Here is a 16,524-nt window from a genome sequence, read left to right on the forward strand (position 1 = left end):
TATTGTTATAAGTTTGGTAATAATAGTATTATAATTCTTTGGTATTTTTTTTACAATTGAAATTTTTTCAAAATTTGTCTACATATTATACAAAAATATTATTCCATAATAGCATAAATTAAATAAATTTTATGCCAACCATGAGTCTTATTTTTATTTAAAATAATTTTTATAACACAGAATATCTTAATTTAAGAAAACCAAGCAATTAGTTTCATTGTATGATAAATAATATATATATATATATATATATATATATATATATATATAAATATATATATATATATATATATATATATATATATATAATATTCATTATCTTTATTTCTTTTTCGAAGCAAAATCTATTATTAAGGATTGAATTGATGAATTGAGGATCCTTGCGTGATATATTGTGAAGCTACGGTGAGAATATTTGCTTATCGCACGAACCCAATTGTTAATCCAGATCGGTTCAACCTTACTGCTTCTATCGTATTGTCCCAACTCACACAATACCTGTGTTGAATTGAATTGGTGAATGCTGGCATGTCCTCGTGGCCTGTCGCCTTTAACTTCAGTTACATAGATGATCAATCTACCTACTTACATGTGTATGAAGTATTTATCATTAATTTAATTGATATTTGTGGGCTTATTGTTTATATAACTTATAAGTTTACAAATGAAAAATGTATATTTATTATTTAAAAATTATCAATGGTAAATTGGTTGAGAATCGTTGAAAATATGGCGCCATACATAAATGTACTTACCTAATTGAACTGATATATTATATAAAATAGCAAACAACCTGTAAATGTAATTAAAAGTGATAGTCATTATGTGGTAACAAGTGAATACATACGTTTCGAATTTTGAGAACTAACTTTTTATGACAACTAAATTTTTATAACATAACCATAAACATTCCAAAGCCTAACTGCGATTACCAATCCGATTATCACGTGCGCGTTGCCGACCCTGAAGGGACGTTAATACACCATTTTTTAAAAACCCCAGACTGTAGTCTCTCGAAAAAACCTCAGTAAACAATGTACTCCACACTTGCAAGTTCAAAATAAAAACTCTGTATACAATATGAAGTGTTTTATTTTCTCTTGCAGCTGGACTGGCTCCTACTGGACAATACGCCGGCGATTTCGGTGCTAGGTCTTCGGCGTGTGCTGGCTAATGGCTCCCTAGAACTTCCACCGTTCCCTGCTGACCGATACCGGCGGGACGTACACTCCACCACCTATAGATGTAGAATAAGATTCAGCAGCGGGTACGCTGTGCTATCTAGGAATATACATGTACACGCAGGTAAGGTTTATAATTTTTATTAATATAATAGTATTTTAAACTGTTTACTGTACGAGAAAGCTCCAATTTGCTCAGAGAGCGTTTTATAGCGTAATTGACTCAAAAATGAGAATATCAGCAGAACGAAAATAACAATAAAATGGCATTAAATCGTCAAAATTATTATTACACATTACATGATTAAAGTAGTCACTTTCTATAGAACAAAATTTTTATTTTTTCTAACTCTACGCTGCGTAAATAAATGCTAATCTATATTTATACTCGTATAATCGTTTATCTTTACTTACTATTTATATTAAGGCACTTAGTAAGTTTGGCTGTGTATTTCAATACACAGCCTACTAAGTGCTAGAAAGTTTAAATTTGAAACATTTATAATTATAATTGAAATATGTGATGCAAGCGTTCGCTAAGAAAGAATTTTGAAAATTTCGACTTAAAACACGATGTCATGCGTGTGTTAGATATTTATTTTAAATTATATAAATTTTCTTAAACATCATGTGTTAAAATGTGCACCTACATTTATTAATAAAAATCAGACTAACTACTTTAAATATAATGTAATGTATATAGAACACTAATTAATATTTTAATTAATTTTATAATTAATTATTGTCATGATACTTGAATAAAAAGTAATGAAATTGTAAGAACACGTAGTCTCGCTGACTTGTTCACTTGTGACTTGTTCGGCCCTGTAGATATAAAAGATTGTTACTCGTATTTGGGTGGGGAGACACTTCTTGTCCAACCGTTGAACAGAGCGGAGCTCTCTGACGTATCAAGAGTGAACAAGTATAGTAAACCACGTGGTCATTTTATAAAATATATCACAATTATTGTTGACGGAAGTCCTAAAGAAGCTATAGTTAAATATATGTCAATGGATTAATAGAAGTTGGGTATTTATGTTATATATTATTTGTTATATATTATATGCAAAGTAAAATAAGTATAATTTAGTAGTATGATATCTAAATTGAATGAACTGTAAATACTTGTGCTTCATTTCTATTTATCACTAAGAGGCTCCCAACGTTTATATTTCTAAATATTATATCTTATATAAACAGATTACCCTACATTACATATATATTACATTATATATTAAATATTCTAAATAATAAATACACTTCTTTATAATTTTTATTTTGAGACGTACAAAGCCACAGGAATCGATTAATTTATTAATAAATACAAAAATTTATCCTATCTGTTGTTTTTCTCAACTTTACTACTGTACTCTAATGATTGTAATTTAAAGGCTAAGTGTGACTATTGAATACATAACGGCAATAAATTTCAAGTAAACGAAATTGTTCTTGGCAGCTGGTATAATACGAGTAATATAGGGACATCGATTATATTAAGGCGTAGACATTTTATCATAAGCCTATGTTATCATATCTTAGATTACAATATAATACAATACAATTTTTTTTGCCTTTATATTTCGAAGCACCTTTCATATGATATCATATATCTTAGATTAGGTAATATTAAATGTTTTTCTAAATGGAATTTACCTTAAATAAAATTGTAAGCAGTGTTGACACTTGTAGAAATCATTTACAGAAATTTAAATTTTAAACTAATTTAAATGATGGCTATTTAAGAAAATATAAATGATGAAATTTATTAAAATAATCTTTAATAATTGTGTTAAACATTTATACAATATTACTACTAATTTCTCGGTTTGCCCAATGGTTGACTGGTAGAGAACACCGGTGTTGTCCGCGAAATGTACATAGAATTTTACTATGCATTAAAGTTTAAATAAATAATAAATTCAAATCTACGGGGTATAATTAGCTAGTTCTTAAATAGAGCAAGTAAAGTGGATTTTTCAACCGTCACTTTAAAGTTCAAGTAATTTTAATATACTATTAAAGCTCTTGTAAATTCAATCACTGAATTTCAAAACACTGGAGTAAATTCAATCGACTGCAAAAAGAATTATTAATATATATAAGTATAAAGAAAATATCGCGTAATATAGGTAAACAATACATAGAAAATATATATTTCGGAAGTCACTTAAAAATTAAGGAACTGGCAAGTACGTCGATAATTACCTATTAGCGTTGTTTACACATATTTTAAATTTACTATCGGGTCCTATTACGGGTAAATGGGGTATACTAACATACCTTATTTTTTAATACCGGTATTTCGATATATGTTGCACCGCTTCATAATCATGGCAGAACAGAAGTAAACGGTATCTTCTTTAAAAAATACGGAAAGTAGGTAACTAACACGTCACGTTAAGTCCCAATCATAAATTTGTAATATGTATAAACAACGCAAAAAGTTTAAAAGCCCTTTAATATTATAACTTGTGTGAGGCGGAAGCAAGTTCAAAAACGATTTTTTTTCCTTATTTTACTCTTTGCTAACTTTATAACTTTCTCGACTTGTAGTTACGCCCCCTGGTGGCCAGTTATGTTGATACTCGTTTGTTTAACAGCACTGAACATCCCGTGGGAGGTGCACGTACCGGATGAGTACGTGATAGCGGGAAACGCGGCAGTACTGCGCTGCGTAGTGCCTGCTCACTGCGCCGACAGGGTCGGCCACACAGACTGGTTCACTGATGATGAAATCAGTGTATTACAGTACTTAGGTAATTCCACTATTTTGTTATATTTTATAAAAAAAACATATATTATTATTAATAAATAAATATGTTGACACTATAATTACGTTTTTTGTTTAGTGTTCATGGCACAATTAAATGAATTTTGTATACCAGATTCTGGTGAAGAGTGTGAACAATATTTCAATATTATGTACCATACTTTTTACCACTTTTCAAACAAAATAAAGTTATTTGTATTTATAAAAAGATTTTCGTCACTCAATTACGCTTAAACACAGATAAACTGTAATGTTAAATAATACAACTATCTTACTATTTTATAAATATTTCTTTTAATAGAATAGTAAATAAGGTATCGGTCTACCTGAGGTGTTGCTATTCCTGAGGACTATGCCTCCGTGCCTTGTAATTTCACTGCCATATCCCACACTCCAAAATTAAATACAGCCATGCACACAACTACTTCACGGCAGAAACACCTATAGGACAGATGTACCCACACAGATGACTTTTATACTACTAGCTGTCTGCCTCGGCTTCGCACAGGTGTACTAATGAAGAAAATGGCACCAAATCTGCACTATGTTATATACCAATTTTTCTTTTGTAATTATTAGGATAAGATTTATAACCTCATCTTGACAATTATAAACATAACAAAAATAAATTAACAAGTGCAGCCGTTCTAATATGATACGCTTATATATTCGGCAACTGATTTTTATTTTATGAATTTGTAAAAATTAAAAATTTGAAAGAACTTTATCGATCAATCACTTGCTTAAACAATTGAACCGACTTGAGTGAATTTTAATAAACAGGAGCGTATCCAACATTCTCATATAATATTTATTACCCAAATTGTCGTAATTATAAACATGAATTATAGTCAATTAGCATACTTATTAGTTTCCTATTAAATAGAATAGCCCTAAAACTACCGCAGAAAATGTCTCATTAATTTATTTAATAAATATTTTAATGTCCTCTATTAAAAAAGTATATTAATTCCGATACCAAACTGTATCTACACCAATTTTCATCAATATTTATCTATTAATATATTATGCATAATCATTCTTATATAATATTATATCTATTTCTCTCATCAATTAAACACATCGATACATTTAAACATGACTTTCTTTAGACTTATAATGTACGAGTACACCCACATAGCGACATCAGTTTGAAGTAATTTTGCGCGTATTCTGCTCTGGGGACAAAATAAACTTCAATTTTCGGTTTATGGAGGAAGTTACGGAGCTGTAAAAAAAGGTTAAACAAGAAACTCTTTAGCCGAAACGTTATTAGTTTAGCGGCAAATGTATACAGTTATCTGGTGGTCAATGGTCAGTAACTAGACTAGGATAATTAGTAAATTCATTATCCTTTTAATTTATTTTTTCAAAAAAGAAATTCGAAATATATTTTTATATTTCGACAAACTTTAAGTGAACCGTCAGCTTGTTTGCTATTCTAAGTTGCATAAAAAAAATCCTTGTTATTACATTTCAGATATACCGTTAAAGGACTTCAGCTTGTCATTCCTTACCTTTATCTATAATTCAATTATAAATTAATAAATAAATAAGATATAAGCCTGCAATGTAGATTTCTAATTCTACGCTAGATCCTAACGCTACTAATGACTTCAAGCGTAACTTTATTCGATCACGTTATTTTGCATTACTACTACGATTATTATACGATATCTTCTGAACAAAAAAGAGCATAGAAACACTAAAAGATCACAGAAATACCAAAAGAGAAATAAATTCATTTAGAGCGTATAAATATCACTTTATATCCGAGTATGTGTTCTTTTCCCGTGGGTGTCATAAGAGGTGACTAAGGGAACTTAATGATGTAGGGATGGGCAGCAACGTCCCACTTTAAACATCACCAAAGCCTAACAATGTGCTTGTTGAGCATGCCAACCATTGACAAACCTCCCAATAGGGATCTCTGTTCAGCAATGGATAGGTGATGACTGATATGATGATGATGTGTATTGTAAACATATTACGTGTTTTTTTATATATTACATTTTCATGTATTACAATGACTAAGATAACTCCAACAAGACTGGATAATATCGAGGGAGGTTAAGGTCAAAATAAATAACATATAGAATACAAAGAAATACTAGTACTGCCAACATTAATAATCATCATTAATCACACATTCTATCGAATTTATCTCACGCAGAAATGAGCAAAATAACCATAACTCTTGAACGTCTTAAATATAGCGCTGAAGGGGAATACGTAAAATATTTCTCGCTGAAATTTTCTCATCAAAACACTTGTCAAGTGATGCGCGACACACGCAATTACATTTTCATCACAAATCTCATTTTGGCCGATGAAAAATACGACGCGTTAAACTGAATTTGAACGGTCTTTCTCCACCTAGGTGAAGCGGGTGGCACTAATTTTAGTATTATATATATTATTTTTATTTCTATAGCATTAATTTTAATGTTATGTGTGTGTATATGTATTTCTGTACAGTTCTGAATGTGTGTTTTTTTGCAACTTAAAATGGCAAACAAGCTGACGGCTCACCTGATGGAAAGTGGTAATTGTCGCCTATAGACATAAGCAGTACCATGGACATAACAAACTATACTATTTGGCCCATGACACCCCTCCACCCATGCGTTGCCATTTCTGAGGACTCAGGTGTTAGTCTTCTGTACCCTGTAAATTCGGTGCCATATCCACCCTTTAAACCAAAACACAGCCATGCAAACACGACTACTTCACGATAAAAACACGAATGGGACAGAGGCGCTCAAGCAAACGACTTTTATACAAAGGCTCCTTCTGGTTTTAATAATTTTTATGTAATGGACTCACTTTTATTTTCTCTCAATTGTATACTAAAGAATTTGGTTTTTAGAAGTTATATTAAAATTGTTATTTGAACTGTATTACTTATTTTAAATTATAATACGTACAAACTTTATAAAAATGAAAATGTGCTTCACAAATCATTATGAAAGTTACACAAAATAGGTCCTGCGAGAAAAATGAACACGTCCCAGTCGACTAGTGCCGACGAATTCGCGAGTAAAAGCTAGTATTACGTATTAATTAATATAAGTATAAAAAATTTACTTACGTAGAATGGCAAACGTTTAATAATATGTAGTAACCGGCACCAAACAGTACCTGACCAGTACCTACCAGGATACCATAGAATACGGTGTGATGCCTCATGTATTCCTGAGGACCAATGGGTTGTCAGAAATGTCAAAAATATTTTCCAGTATATATGTTATATTAACCATAAACGGTTTTTAAATGCAACAAATCCTTTTGATTAATCTAAGCTTTTCAACTACGAGTTTTCTAGTTTCCAAGACTCCAATAAAACGCCAGCCATCAAACCTTTAAGTTACAACTTTTTGATATCTTCAATTAAAGTTAAAAAGAATAACTACCGGCAATAATTATTTATTACTGTCCGAAAACATTATTCGAAATCTTTTATAAAATTACCTACTTAATACAAATCATAACGAAGAAAGTTATTTGGCCACATGAAACGAAATTTGGTTTTTTGTTATTTTTTTCGTTGTAGTAAGTTTTCATGTTGCTTAACACTATCCAAAGTTAGAATCAATGACAGTGATTCCAAAAAAAAATAAGAAAAAATAACAGTGGTTGCTGAATATAGTGTTGTGACAAACCCATAGATGGACGAATAACACGATACCTGTAGGTATTTACGTCCGATCACTACCTCTTACTCGGTGATTCCTCATAAAATCCTACAAATTTAAAATTTGGCACGATGTTTGGCTTTCAAATACGTGCTACGAAGGGATTGTTGGAAATTTAACGAATTATTTATTAGACACGCTTTACGAGTACCTACTTAAATTTACACTGTATGTACAATATAAAAGTTTATGCATAATTGTATAAAAAAAATATGACAATAATATAAGTGTGGTCAAGGACTCTGTGTTAAAAGACTAAAAGTCGAATGTGTAACAACTACTTTTCATCACATTTTTTTTCATTGAATAAAGAATGGAAAGCTCGCCTACCCTTTTAGTATACGTTGTTAGGGTCCTAACGAGGGATGTTAGATGAGGACGGAGGCAGATTAGCTGGTCCACCGTCACAAATTCATGAAGACTTAACCACCATGGTTTCCAGCGGAATCCGATTGGAGGTCGACCTGATTACTGATATTATACAACTTGTAATAGAACAAAAATAAACCACGTGATCTAAACTACAATTAAATATCTATAAAACATAACCGTCAATTCTTATCCGCAGGGACAAAATACCAAAGTCTGGATGACGGATCACTATATATAAGCTCTGTCAGTCCAGACGACCGGTACAATATATTCCAGTGCCGTGTTCGGGACCGGATAACCGGAAACTTGTATTCTAGCCAATATTTTGGTAAGTGTATTTTTTACATCATTTGATATTGTCAGAAATTATTTTTTTTTATCAGTAGACACAACAATAATATACATTATATAACAATAATTGTTGTGCCACCAACGACATTTGTCACCTATTACTATAAGATGAAATGTATTATCGAAGTTTACACTTTTTTCTCAAATGGATATATCCATTAAAGAGAAAATCTTTGTTATACGACTGAAATGATTGGATACTTTGGGTAGATCGATGGGCCGTATAATGGTTTGACACATATTACTGTTAAAACATATTATTGTCCAAATTCACAAATTCATAAGCAAAGCTGCGGGATACATATAGTAGATTATATTTTTAACTCATCAAATAAAGTATACGTTAAAAGCGAACGTCACAGGCATATGTCGCCTGCAATTACGAAGCCATCTTCATGTCATCAGATATCTTGGCCTTTCGCGTTCTTTGTTATATTATATAATATATCAAAAATGTCTCTTGAATTGCGACGACTGAAAATATTCTATTCGAATACATTAATTTGTCTAAAAATAAGAATACGCAATATCAGTTACCCGAGTGTGTAGAAAGAATTTGTTTCTATGTCTATAATAAAACATATATCTTCATAAGTGGAACTGGAAGAAATAAGAACCTACTTCTATTTAAAAATACTTATATAAATATTATATTACAATAAGTAAGAATTTTCTTCCTTTGCTTTTAATCAAGATGTTTATTGTCTTTTTATTTTTTAATTTAAAAATACTGAAAATTATGAATATTTAATTACAAGTAAACATTTAATTTATACATGAAATTAGATTATAGTTATTCTTAAAAAGCATTAATGTTTCAATGTTTTTTATGTTTTACTCCTTCATCTGATCTATATTTCTAATTCTTGGTAACTTTTTAAATAAGAAAGTTAATGTGTTTGTCTATTACATCCTGGCGCTTTAACGATTCAACCAACCGCCATGAAATTTATTTCATTAATACTGTTATATATAGCATAGAAAAAGACAGGCTACTAATTAACCTGGTCAATCAAAATATCCTGATCTGATCACACAAATGAAATTGCAGGTAAAAGCTTGAATTAAAATGACAAAACATACCCAGAGCACAGCTTATAGTTAAAATAAATTGTTGGATGTATTGCATTTTTATTAATAACAATAATAGAATCTTAGATTATATAAAAAGAACATCGAGCCTCAAAAACGGGTAAACTTTTTAACAATTTGCTGACTCGTTTTTTTTTATTAATGCTCACAATGTTTACGCACACAATGTTTCTTGATGTAAAAAATGAGTTTTTTGTACATTAAATAGGTGCAGAATTATAAGAGAAACTAAATATAGAAATTATGAAGGAATCATAACTATTTATCACGGAAAACTGTATGAAAAAGTGGACCCGCTTTTTTCTAAGTATTTGTATGGAGACACTCTATTTATATAATTTAAGAATAAAATATACTCGTACATGTAAGAATATTTGTCTAAAAAGAAAATATTCTATGCATTCTGAATGATATGCTATTAGTGCGTAATTAGTATTAATGTATTAAGTATAATTATAGATTTAATTAATAAAAAAAAATTATATGTAATATTTTGTTTTCATATTTAATATGTATTTTATTTCACAGGTCATATAATAGTGACAGAGCCAAAAGGCGGTGTGAGACCACGAGTAGCAGTGGAAACGCGGTCTCGTAGGGTCCAAACAGGGCAAAATGTCCGGTTACCATGCGCAGCGCATGCTTGGCCGGTGCCCAGTTATAGGTCAGTAAAACCTATTATTTATTTATTTCATCTTCTATTTAATTATAATATTTCTTTAAAATAAAATATGCCTCTAAATTAAGGATTATAATCCGTAATGTAAGGGTTAGATAATGTCATGTGACAACCACTGAACAGCGTTTCAAATTTATCTACCCACTATCATTGTATTAAGTCCCTAAAGTGATGTAAGAATATATTAAAGGTGTAGCTATAGGTAAAGTTGATGTCTAACTTATTTGCATAAGAGTGCACTCTTGTGGAAACTAGAAGACTGTAGGTAACTGAAGTTTTTCCTGTTTTTTATGGAAACTATGCAGTGTGGTCCTGAATTGAGTGTATAACCACAACAAGTTGAAAAAGGGTGGAAAAAGGAATTGTTAATAAAGGAGACTACCATCTCCATATCTATGTGTGACCTGCCAAGCGTAAAAACTACTGGTAAAACGTTGCTTATCCACAAAATTTAAATTTAAAATAATTTAAATTTTGTGGAGTAAAATACCTGACTTTATAGATTATACTAGCTCTTACCCACGACATTGTCCGCGTGGCCGGTTTTATTGACTGGGATAAAAGTAGACAATATCCTTCTCCATCCTATATAGTACATGTATATTAAATTTCATAGTGATTAATTAAGTCGTTAAGGCGCTATAAGGCAACAAATAGGGGAAGAGGGGAGGACTATATTCGGCAGTGAACAGTTAACATACCTTACATATTGTTAAATAAACTTTATATGTAAAAATACTTATCAACTAGATTTATTATTATTAAAAATATAATTTCTTAATAATATAATTTTACTCTATTTACAAATTTATAGCGGATAATTGTATCTACATAGATTCAAAAATACTCATAAGATCGTGCTCTATACAAGTTTTATTTTATCTTACATCACATATTAATTATTATTATCAATAATATTATATAAAGTAACAATACAATAAATACCTAATCATTTAAAATGTTCGAAATATCCACAACAATGAAAAATGTTTCCCATAATGTGTACACGATGTACCACACACTGTATCCAACAACTAAAAGGTTTCCTCTCTCTGAACAAACAGATGCGAGCAAACTGTGAGCTAGACGGGCGCTTGCAAGTCTTTTACCTAAGAGAAAGCAAGCAGTGTTATATTAGATTACATAAACGATTTAAAAGCACAACGAGATCAGTTTAAAATGGTTTCAAATGTTTACTAAAACATATTGTATATTGATTTTATACACGTAGGTAATATGAAAACTCATCCGACTAGCTCCTTTTTATAGGATACCAATTTTTGTTTTTTAATTCATTTTTATATCTCTCTAGATGCACGGGTTTATTAACTTACAGATTGATTCAATCAGGTGTCCAATTCCAAACTAGTAGATTGATAAAATGTACATATTCACTTTATGAAAATCCATTTCATCCGTTCAATTTCAGCATTAATTTCAACGTACCCGTATTTTCCTTATTGGCCCTTCTTATATAGATTCCCTTCGATTCTGTAGTTGTTATGTATAGCATGGTAAGCTTAACGTACGTAACGAAAGCTCTTTGATTATTTTATCCCGCTCTTTACGCCTCGTCAGTCATCGCATTGTATGTTATACTACACAAAAATACTATATATATATATATATATATATATATATATATATATATATATATATATATATATATATACTGTCGACGTTTATTTGCCTATTTGATACATTGAGTTTTGACTTGCTAATGACTTGTAATAAACCAGCTGTATCCTGTCTGAGTTACTTTATCTGAGGTGGATTATGATAAAAAATATCCTATATCTAACTCATGGTCATGTGGAAGAAAATTCAACAGGAAAAATATTACACTTCAAGTTTATTTGAAGTCTGAAGTCTACAATTACTAATGATATCGATTTGAAACTTGAAATAGTTTTACATATTGTTGGCTCACATATATTGCAATAGAAATATTTAAAAAATGTTTTTATTTTCTTTGCTTCTAAAAGCTACTCAAAATTTCAAAATGTCCGTAATAGTCTATGTGGGATATCATATAAAACTTAATTTATCCGTTATAAAACTATTTTTTATTTATTTTTATACTGTATAGTTTTTTACTTAAATAAATAATAATAAAAATAACTTATGATCGAAAAAGTAAGAAAAAAAGAAATTTTTAATAGAAACAAATAATTAGGAAACTCATTATCCTATGGTGTTATATTTATATTAACTGTATATGTTTATAATGTACATTTTATATGCAATTTCCTTTATATTATCTGCTCTTAATGTAAAGTTCAAATTACCAACGTACATTCAGCTAGATAATTTATATGGTGACGGAGTAAGAACGCAATGTGTCACCATTCCTTTTCCTCCCGGATGTCATAAGGGGCGACTAGGGGAACAGTACAATACATCAGTGCAAGAGAAGGAAAACTCGAAATAAAAACCTATACTAAGATTCCTGGCGATCGTAACAATAGTGGATAATATTCCTTGGCGCCTTTTATGGAAAAGGTCTGAACTCAGCAACGTACATTTACTAAGCTAGATACCCACCTATTTTGAGTTTTAGGTTTCAACAGTGATGGCAGTAAAATTACAGGGCATAGAGCAACGAATGTGGAGTGTATTCTGTAAAATCCATAACGCTGTTCATGTCTATAAGCGATATTCCATCAGGTGGGCGTCAACTTGTTTGCCCTTCTAGTATCACAAAAAATGTACTGGATTAAATCTATAGCAGTTTAATTTTGTCGTACTGGTGCTAAAAATCTCATTTTAGATTTAATCCAGCGATGCACGTGACCCTCAAATTGAGCGTTTTATCTTGTCGCGAAACCGTTTTGATCTCAACACGGTTTCACCGCAATTTTATAATCCGCCCACTACGTGATTTGGTTTAACTGTCAAGGAGAAATTTAACTCGCAAAACCCGCCAAATTGTATTACAACGTTGGAAATGTACCTGTCTAAATACGTACATGTACCTACATAAGTTGTTACGAAAATAGCGGACAATTTAAGTGGATTTTCCTAATTTGTCACCACTCGCAAAACGGGCTACAGTTACGAAACACAAATTATTTATGTGAACACTTACGTCATAGGTGCATATAACATTTATACGTAACTTTCGTATTTGGGATTACATTACATACATAAAAAATATATAAGAAATGCTCTTGTATAATTATTATATAGATACCATATAGGAACTCTATATGGTACCTATCTAATATATACAAAAAACTTTCTTTATTTATTTTGAAATAAAAATTAATATTCCAATATATTAAATCGATATCTATAATACTTTACTACAGCACAATTGTTAAATGGAAAATCTTTAGAAAATTTCACATTTATAATATATTGGTAGGTTTAATATATTTTGTTTCTTCTGACATTTTCTCTAGATTGGTATTTTAAAGAAAAATAATGTTTACACCTATTTCTAAATCGAATGAATTAAATCCATATACTTGAAAGACTGGCAATGTAGAGGGAAAACGTGTTTCTCTTAGGCGTAAAATATTGTGCTTTTCCAAAGCACCCATTCATTTTATTCAATTTACATATTGGCTTATATAGACATTTTATCGTGTCGGACGCAGACCGTATTTAAGTTTTAATACCTAAATTTATGTGTAAATCTGGCTTTCGGCTGGCATTCTATATTGGTATTGGCTATTTTTATATATATTCCTATTCAGATACTAAACATAAAACATGTTTGTACAGGTATAATATGAATATGAAAATACCTATATAAACATATCATAAAAAACGAAAATTCACATCAGTCTCTATTTTTATAAAAAAAGGACGAGGTTCTAAATACATTAGTATTTTTATGTACATATGTATACTATCTATACGCTATTTTTAGCAATTCTGAAACGAATTTTTGTAATTATTTTTAACCCACAGAGTTTACTACCGTATTTATGGGAAAAAAATATATCATTGTCCTCTACCTATAGTTTTTAGTATTTTCTTTTTTATTTGTTTGGTGAATAAAATTTTAAATCGTTTAAATCGATCATAAAATAATACTATACCTACACCACTATACAGAATAATAATCTATTCACCTGTAAAAGATTTTCTAAGAAGGCCTTTTTATTGCCAGAAATTTTAATTCCAAGAAGGTTATTACGAATACAATTAAACCAATTGACTTTGAAATACCGAATGTAGGCGTGAGGGCTGACCCGTTGCATAATTGATACGATCTAACTTGGAGGACCAACGTAATTCATCCAAGGACTTTCTTTTTTTGTATAAGGACGAAAAATATCTGTCATTTTTGGATATATTTTAATATCTATTATAGATGTCTTTCATTGGCTTTACATACTATAAATGTGAAAGTTGGTTATATTTCTTTGTTTGTTTGATTGTTATCTTTTCGCGTCTTAACGTCTTAACCAATCGCTATGAAATTAATATTCCGAGAATGACGAAAACTTGTAATCTAATAAATTTGAAATATGTTACATCATAAGTTATTAATTAATTAATAATATTTAAGGTAACATTTTTATCTTAAAATCTTTATTCTTACACATGGTTTGGAGCAAATTTACGCCTGAGCGAGTGTGTAGCCTGAAAATCATGCTCAACCAAATATCTACTCATATACCTGTATTAAGTATATTTATTTGAGCATATTTTTTGTGACTTCAATATTGTATCTCTTCGAGTATTATAAAATAGGGTTAAAGTTGTGCATGGAAATCCATCGTACGTAAAAAAACATTCTAGTTCAAACAAAACACTTTTTTGTTACTAAATATATCTAAGAATTAAATTGTCTCTCAATAATTAAATTTATTTTGGACAGGTGGTTTCGTGATCACCAAGAGCAGCTAATACCAATAGAAAAGACTCCTATGTGGGAACGAGTCAGACTATTAGGTGGTGGTCTGCTCAGCATCCAGAGGGTCCGCCGTGAAGACTCTGGCAGGTTTGTCTGCTGGTTAAACAACACAGTCGGCGGAGAGTCCGTTCACTTCAGCCTTATTGTCACAGGTAATGTTTCTAATAATGTACCTGAAAAGTAAAATAGTCGATGCAATATCTTGGATACTGTGTGATGACTATTATGTTGTACTTATATTGATTAGTAATTACTACTTGCTATAAAAGAAAACCATAAAATTAATATATAAAAGTGCCAACGAATGTAAGCTTTGTTGATTTTAGTGTAAAATTTACAAATATTGTCTACTTTTATGCCCATAATCATCAATATACAAAATATATTTTCCACTCTTATTTAAATTTCTAATTATACATATTGAGTTTAACTGCAATATGCAGTTTAGATTATTTTGTGAAATCCATAATGCTCTTCATGTCTGTTGAGGCTGAGATTGATCACTTTGATCAGTTGAAGTGAATCAATCAGTGACTAACTGCTTGACAATGATAATAGCAATTAGTAATTCTCAACAGTATATTGTTTAAGTTTTATTTTTACTTATTAATTAAGTACAGAATTACGCATGATTTTTACATTTTATATTGAGTGAAAAACAAAATATCTACCCACTAAATACGTGACATTATATCATAATATTTTAAAACTACAGTTTATTATTTCTCTAAGTAGTTAAATTTAATAATCTGAAATTAGTAGTTGAATCTAATATGTACTGAATATGAATAAAAATCCAAGTTGTCACCAGCTACTAGAATATGCCGTTTTATCTGCATACAATTTCCTATTTACTTCTTTTAGATCCTATCTCCGTCCGCATAAAACCCGAGGTGGTGCGAACAAAAACCAATTCAGACGTTAGTTTTGAATGCAAAATCTCCGGACATCCCATTGAGATAGTGTACTGGGTACACGATGCAAGGCTTCTCAAGTCAAACGACAGAATAAAAGTAACCGAGGACGGTCTAAGACTACATATCAAGAATTCGCAAATATACGATCAGGGAATTTATCAGTGTTTTGCTAGTAACTCAAAGGATCAAGCTTATGGTATGGCAGAATATGTAATAAACAGTAAGTACCTGTATGCCTATAGTGACGACCAGTTGTATAAAATTTTTAGTTGCATTATAGTAGTTAGAATACCTAATTGAATATGTAATTGAAGTATGTATTATAGACTATTTTGTACTTTATTTTATGAATATAAATAAATAATTCGAAATTTACTCGTAATGTCAAATTCATTAAAAAAAATGCAAAAAATTATATCACATCTGCTAAGAATGAGTCTACTATGGTCCCCTAAAACCTAAAAGATACAGAGGGGAAAGTACCTTTGCCTTCGTCTTGAGGATTCAAACCATATTTACAAAATAACAGAATTTTATTATCTTTAATTATTTTAATTTCTATTTTTTTCTGTGAGTGCAGCTTAATTAGCTTAG

At 30.3% G+C, this 16,524-nt stretch overlaps 1 protein-coding gene across 4 annotated transcripts in view; it reads left to right on the forward strand.

The window, feature by feature from the left end:
• Window positions 1-16,524, forward strand: part of LOC113521564 (cell adhesion molecule Dscam2) — a 195,634-nt gene that overhangs the window by 126,682 nt on the left and 52,428 nt on the right. For all 4 annotated transcript variants that reach the window (XM_031909804.2, XM_052899809.1, XM_031909805.2 and 1 more), the window contains exons 4-9: window positions 1,107-1,305; window positions 3,785-3,940; window positions 8,218-8,349; window positions 9,993-10,128; window positions 14,978-15,165; window positions 15,878-16,150. In XM_031909804.2, the coding sequence (XP_031765664.1) occupies window positions 1,107-1,305; window positions 3,785-3,940; window positions 8,218-8,349; window positions 9,993-10,128; window positions 14,978-15,165; window positions 15,878-16,150 (1,084 nt within the window). The remainder of the gene's footprint in view (window positions 1-1,106; window positions 1,306-3,784; window positions 3,941-8,217; window positions 8,350-9,992; window positions 10,129-14,977; window positions 15,166-15,877; window positions 16,151-16,524) is intronic.

Source organism: Galleria mellonella, unplaced genomic scaffold, assembly GCF_026898425.1.
Source record: "Galleria mellonella isolate WM207_F2 unplaced genomic scaffold, CSIRO_AGI_GalMel_v1 utg63, whole genome shotgun sequence".
Taxonomy (NCBI): Eukaryota; Metazoa; Arthropoda; class Insecta; order Lepidoptera; family Pyralidae; genus Galleria; species Galleria mellonella.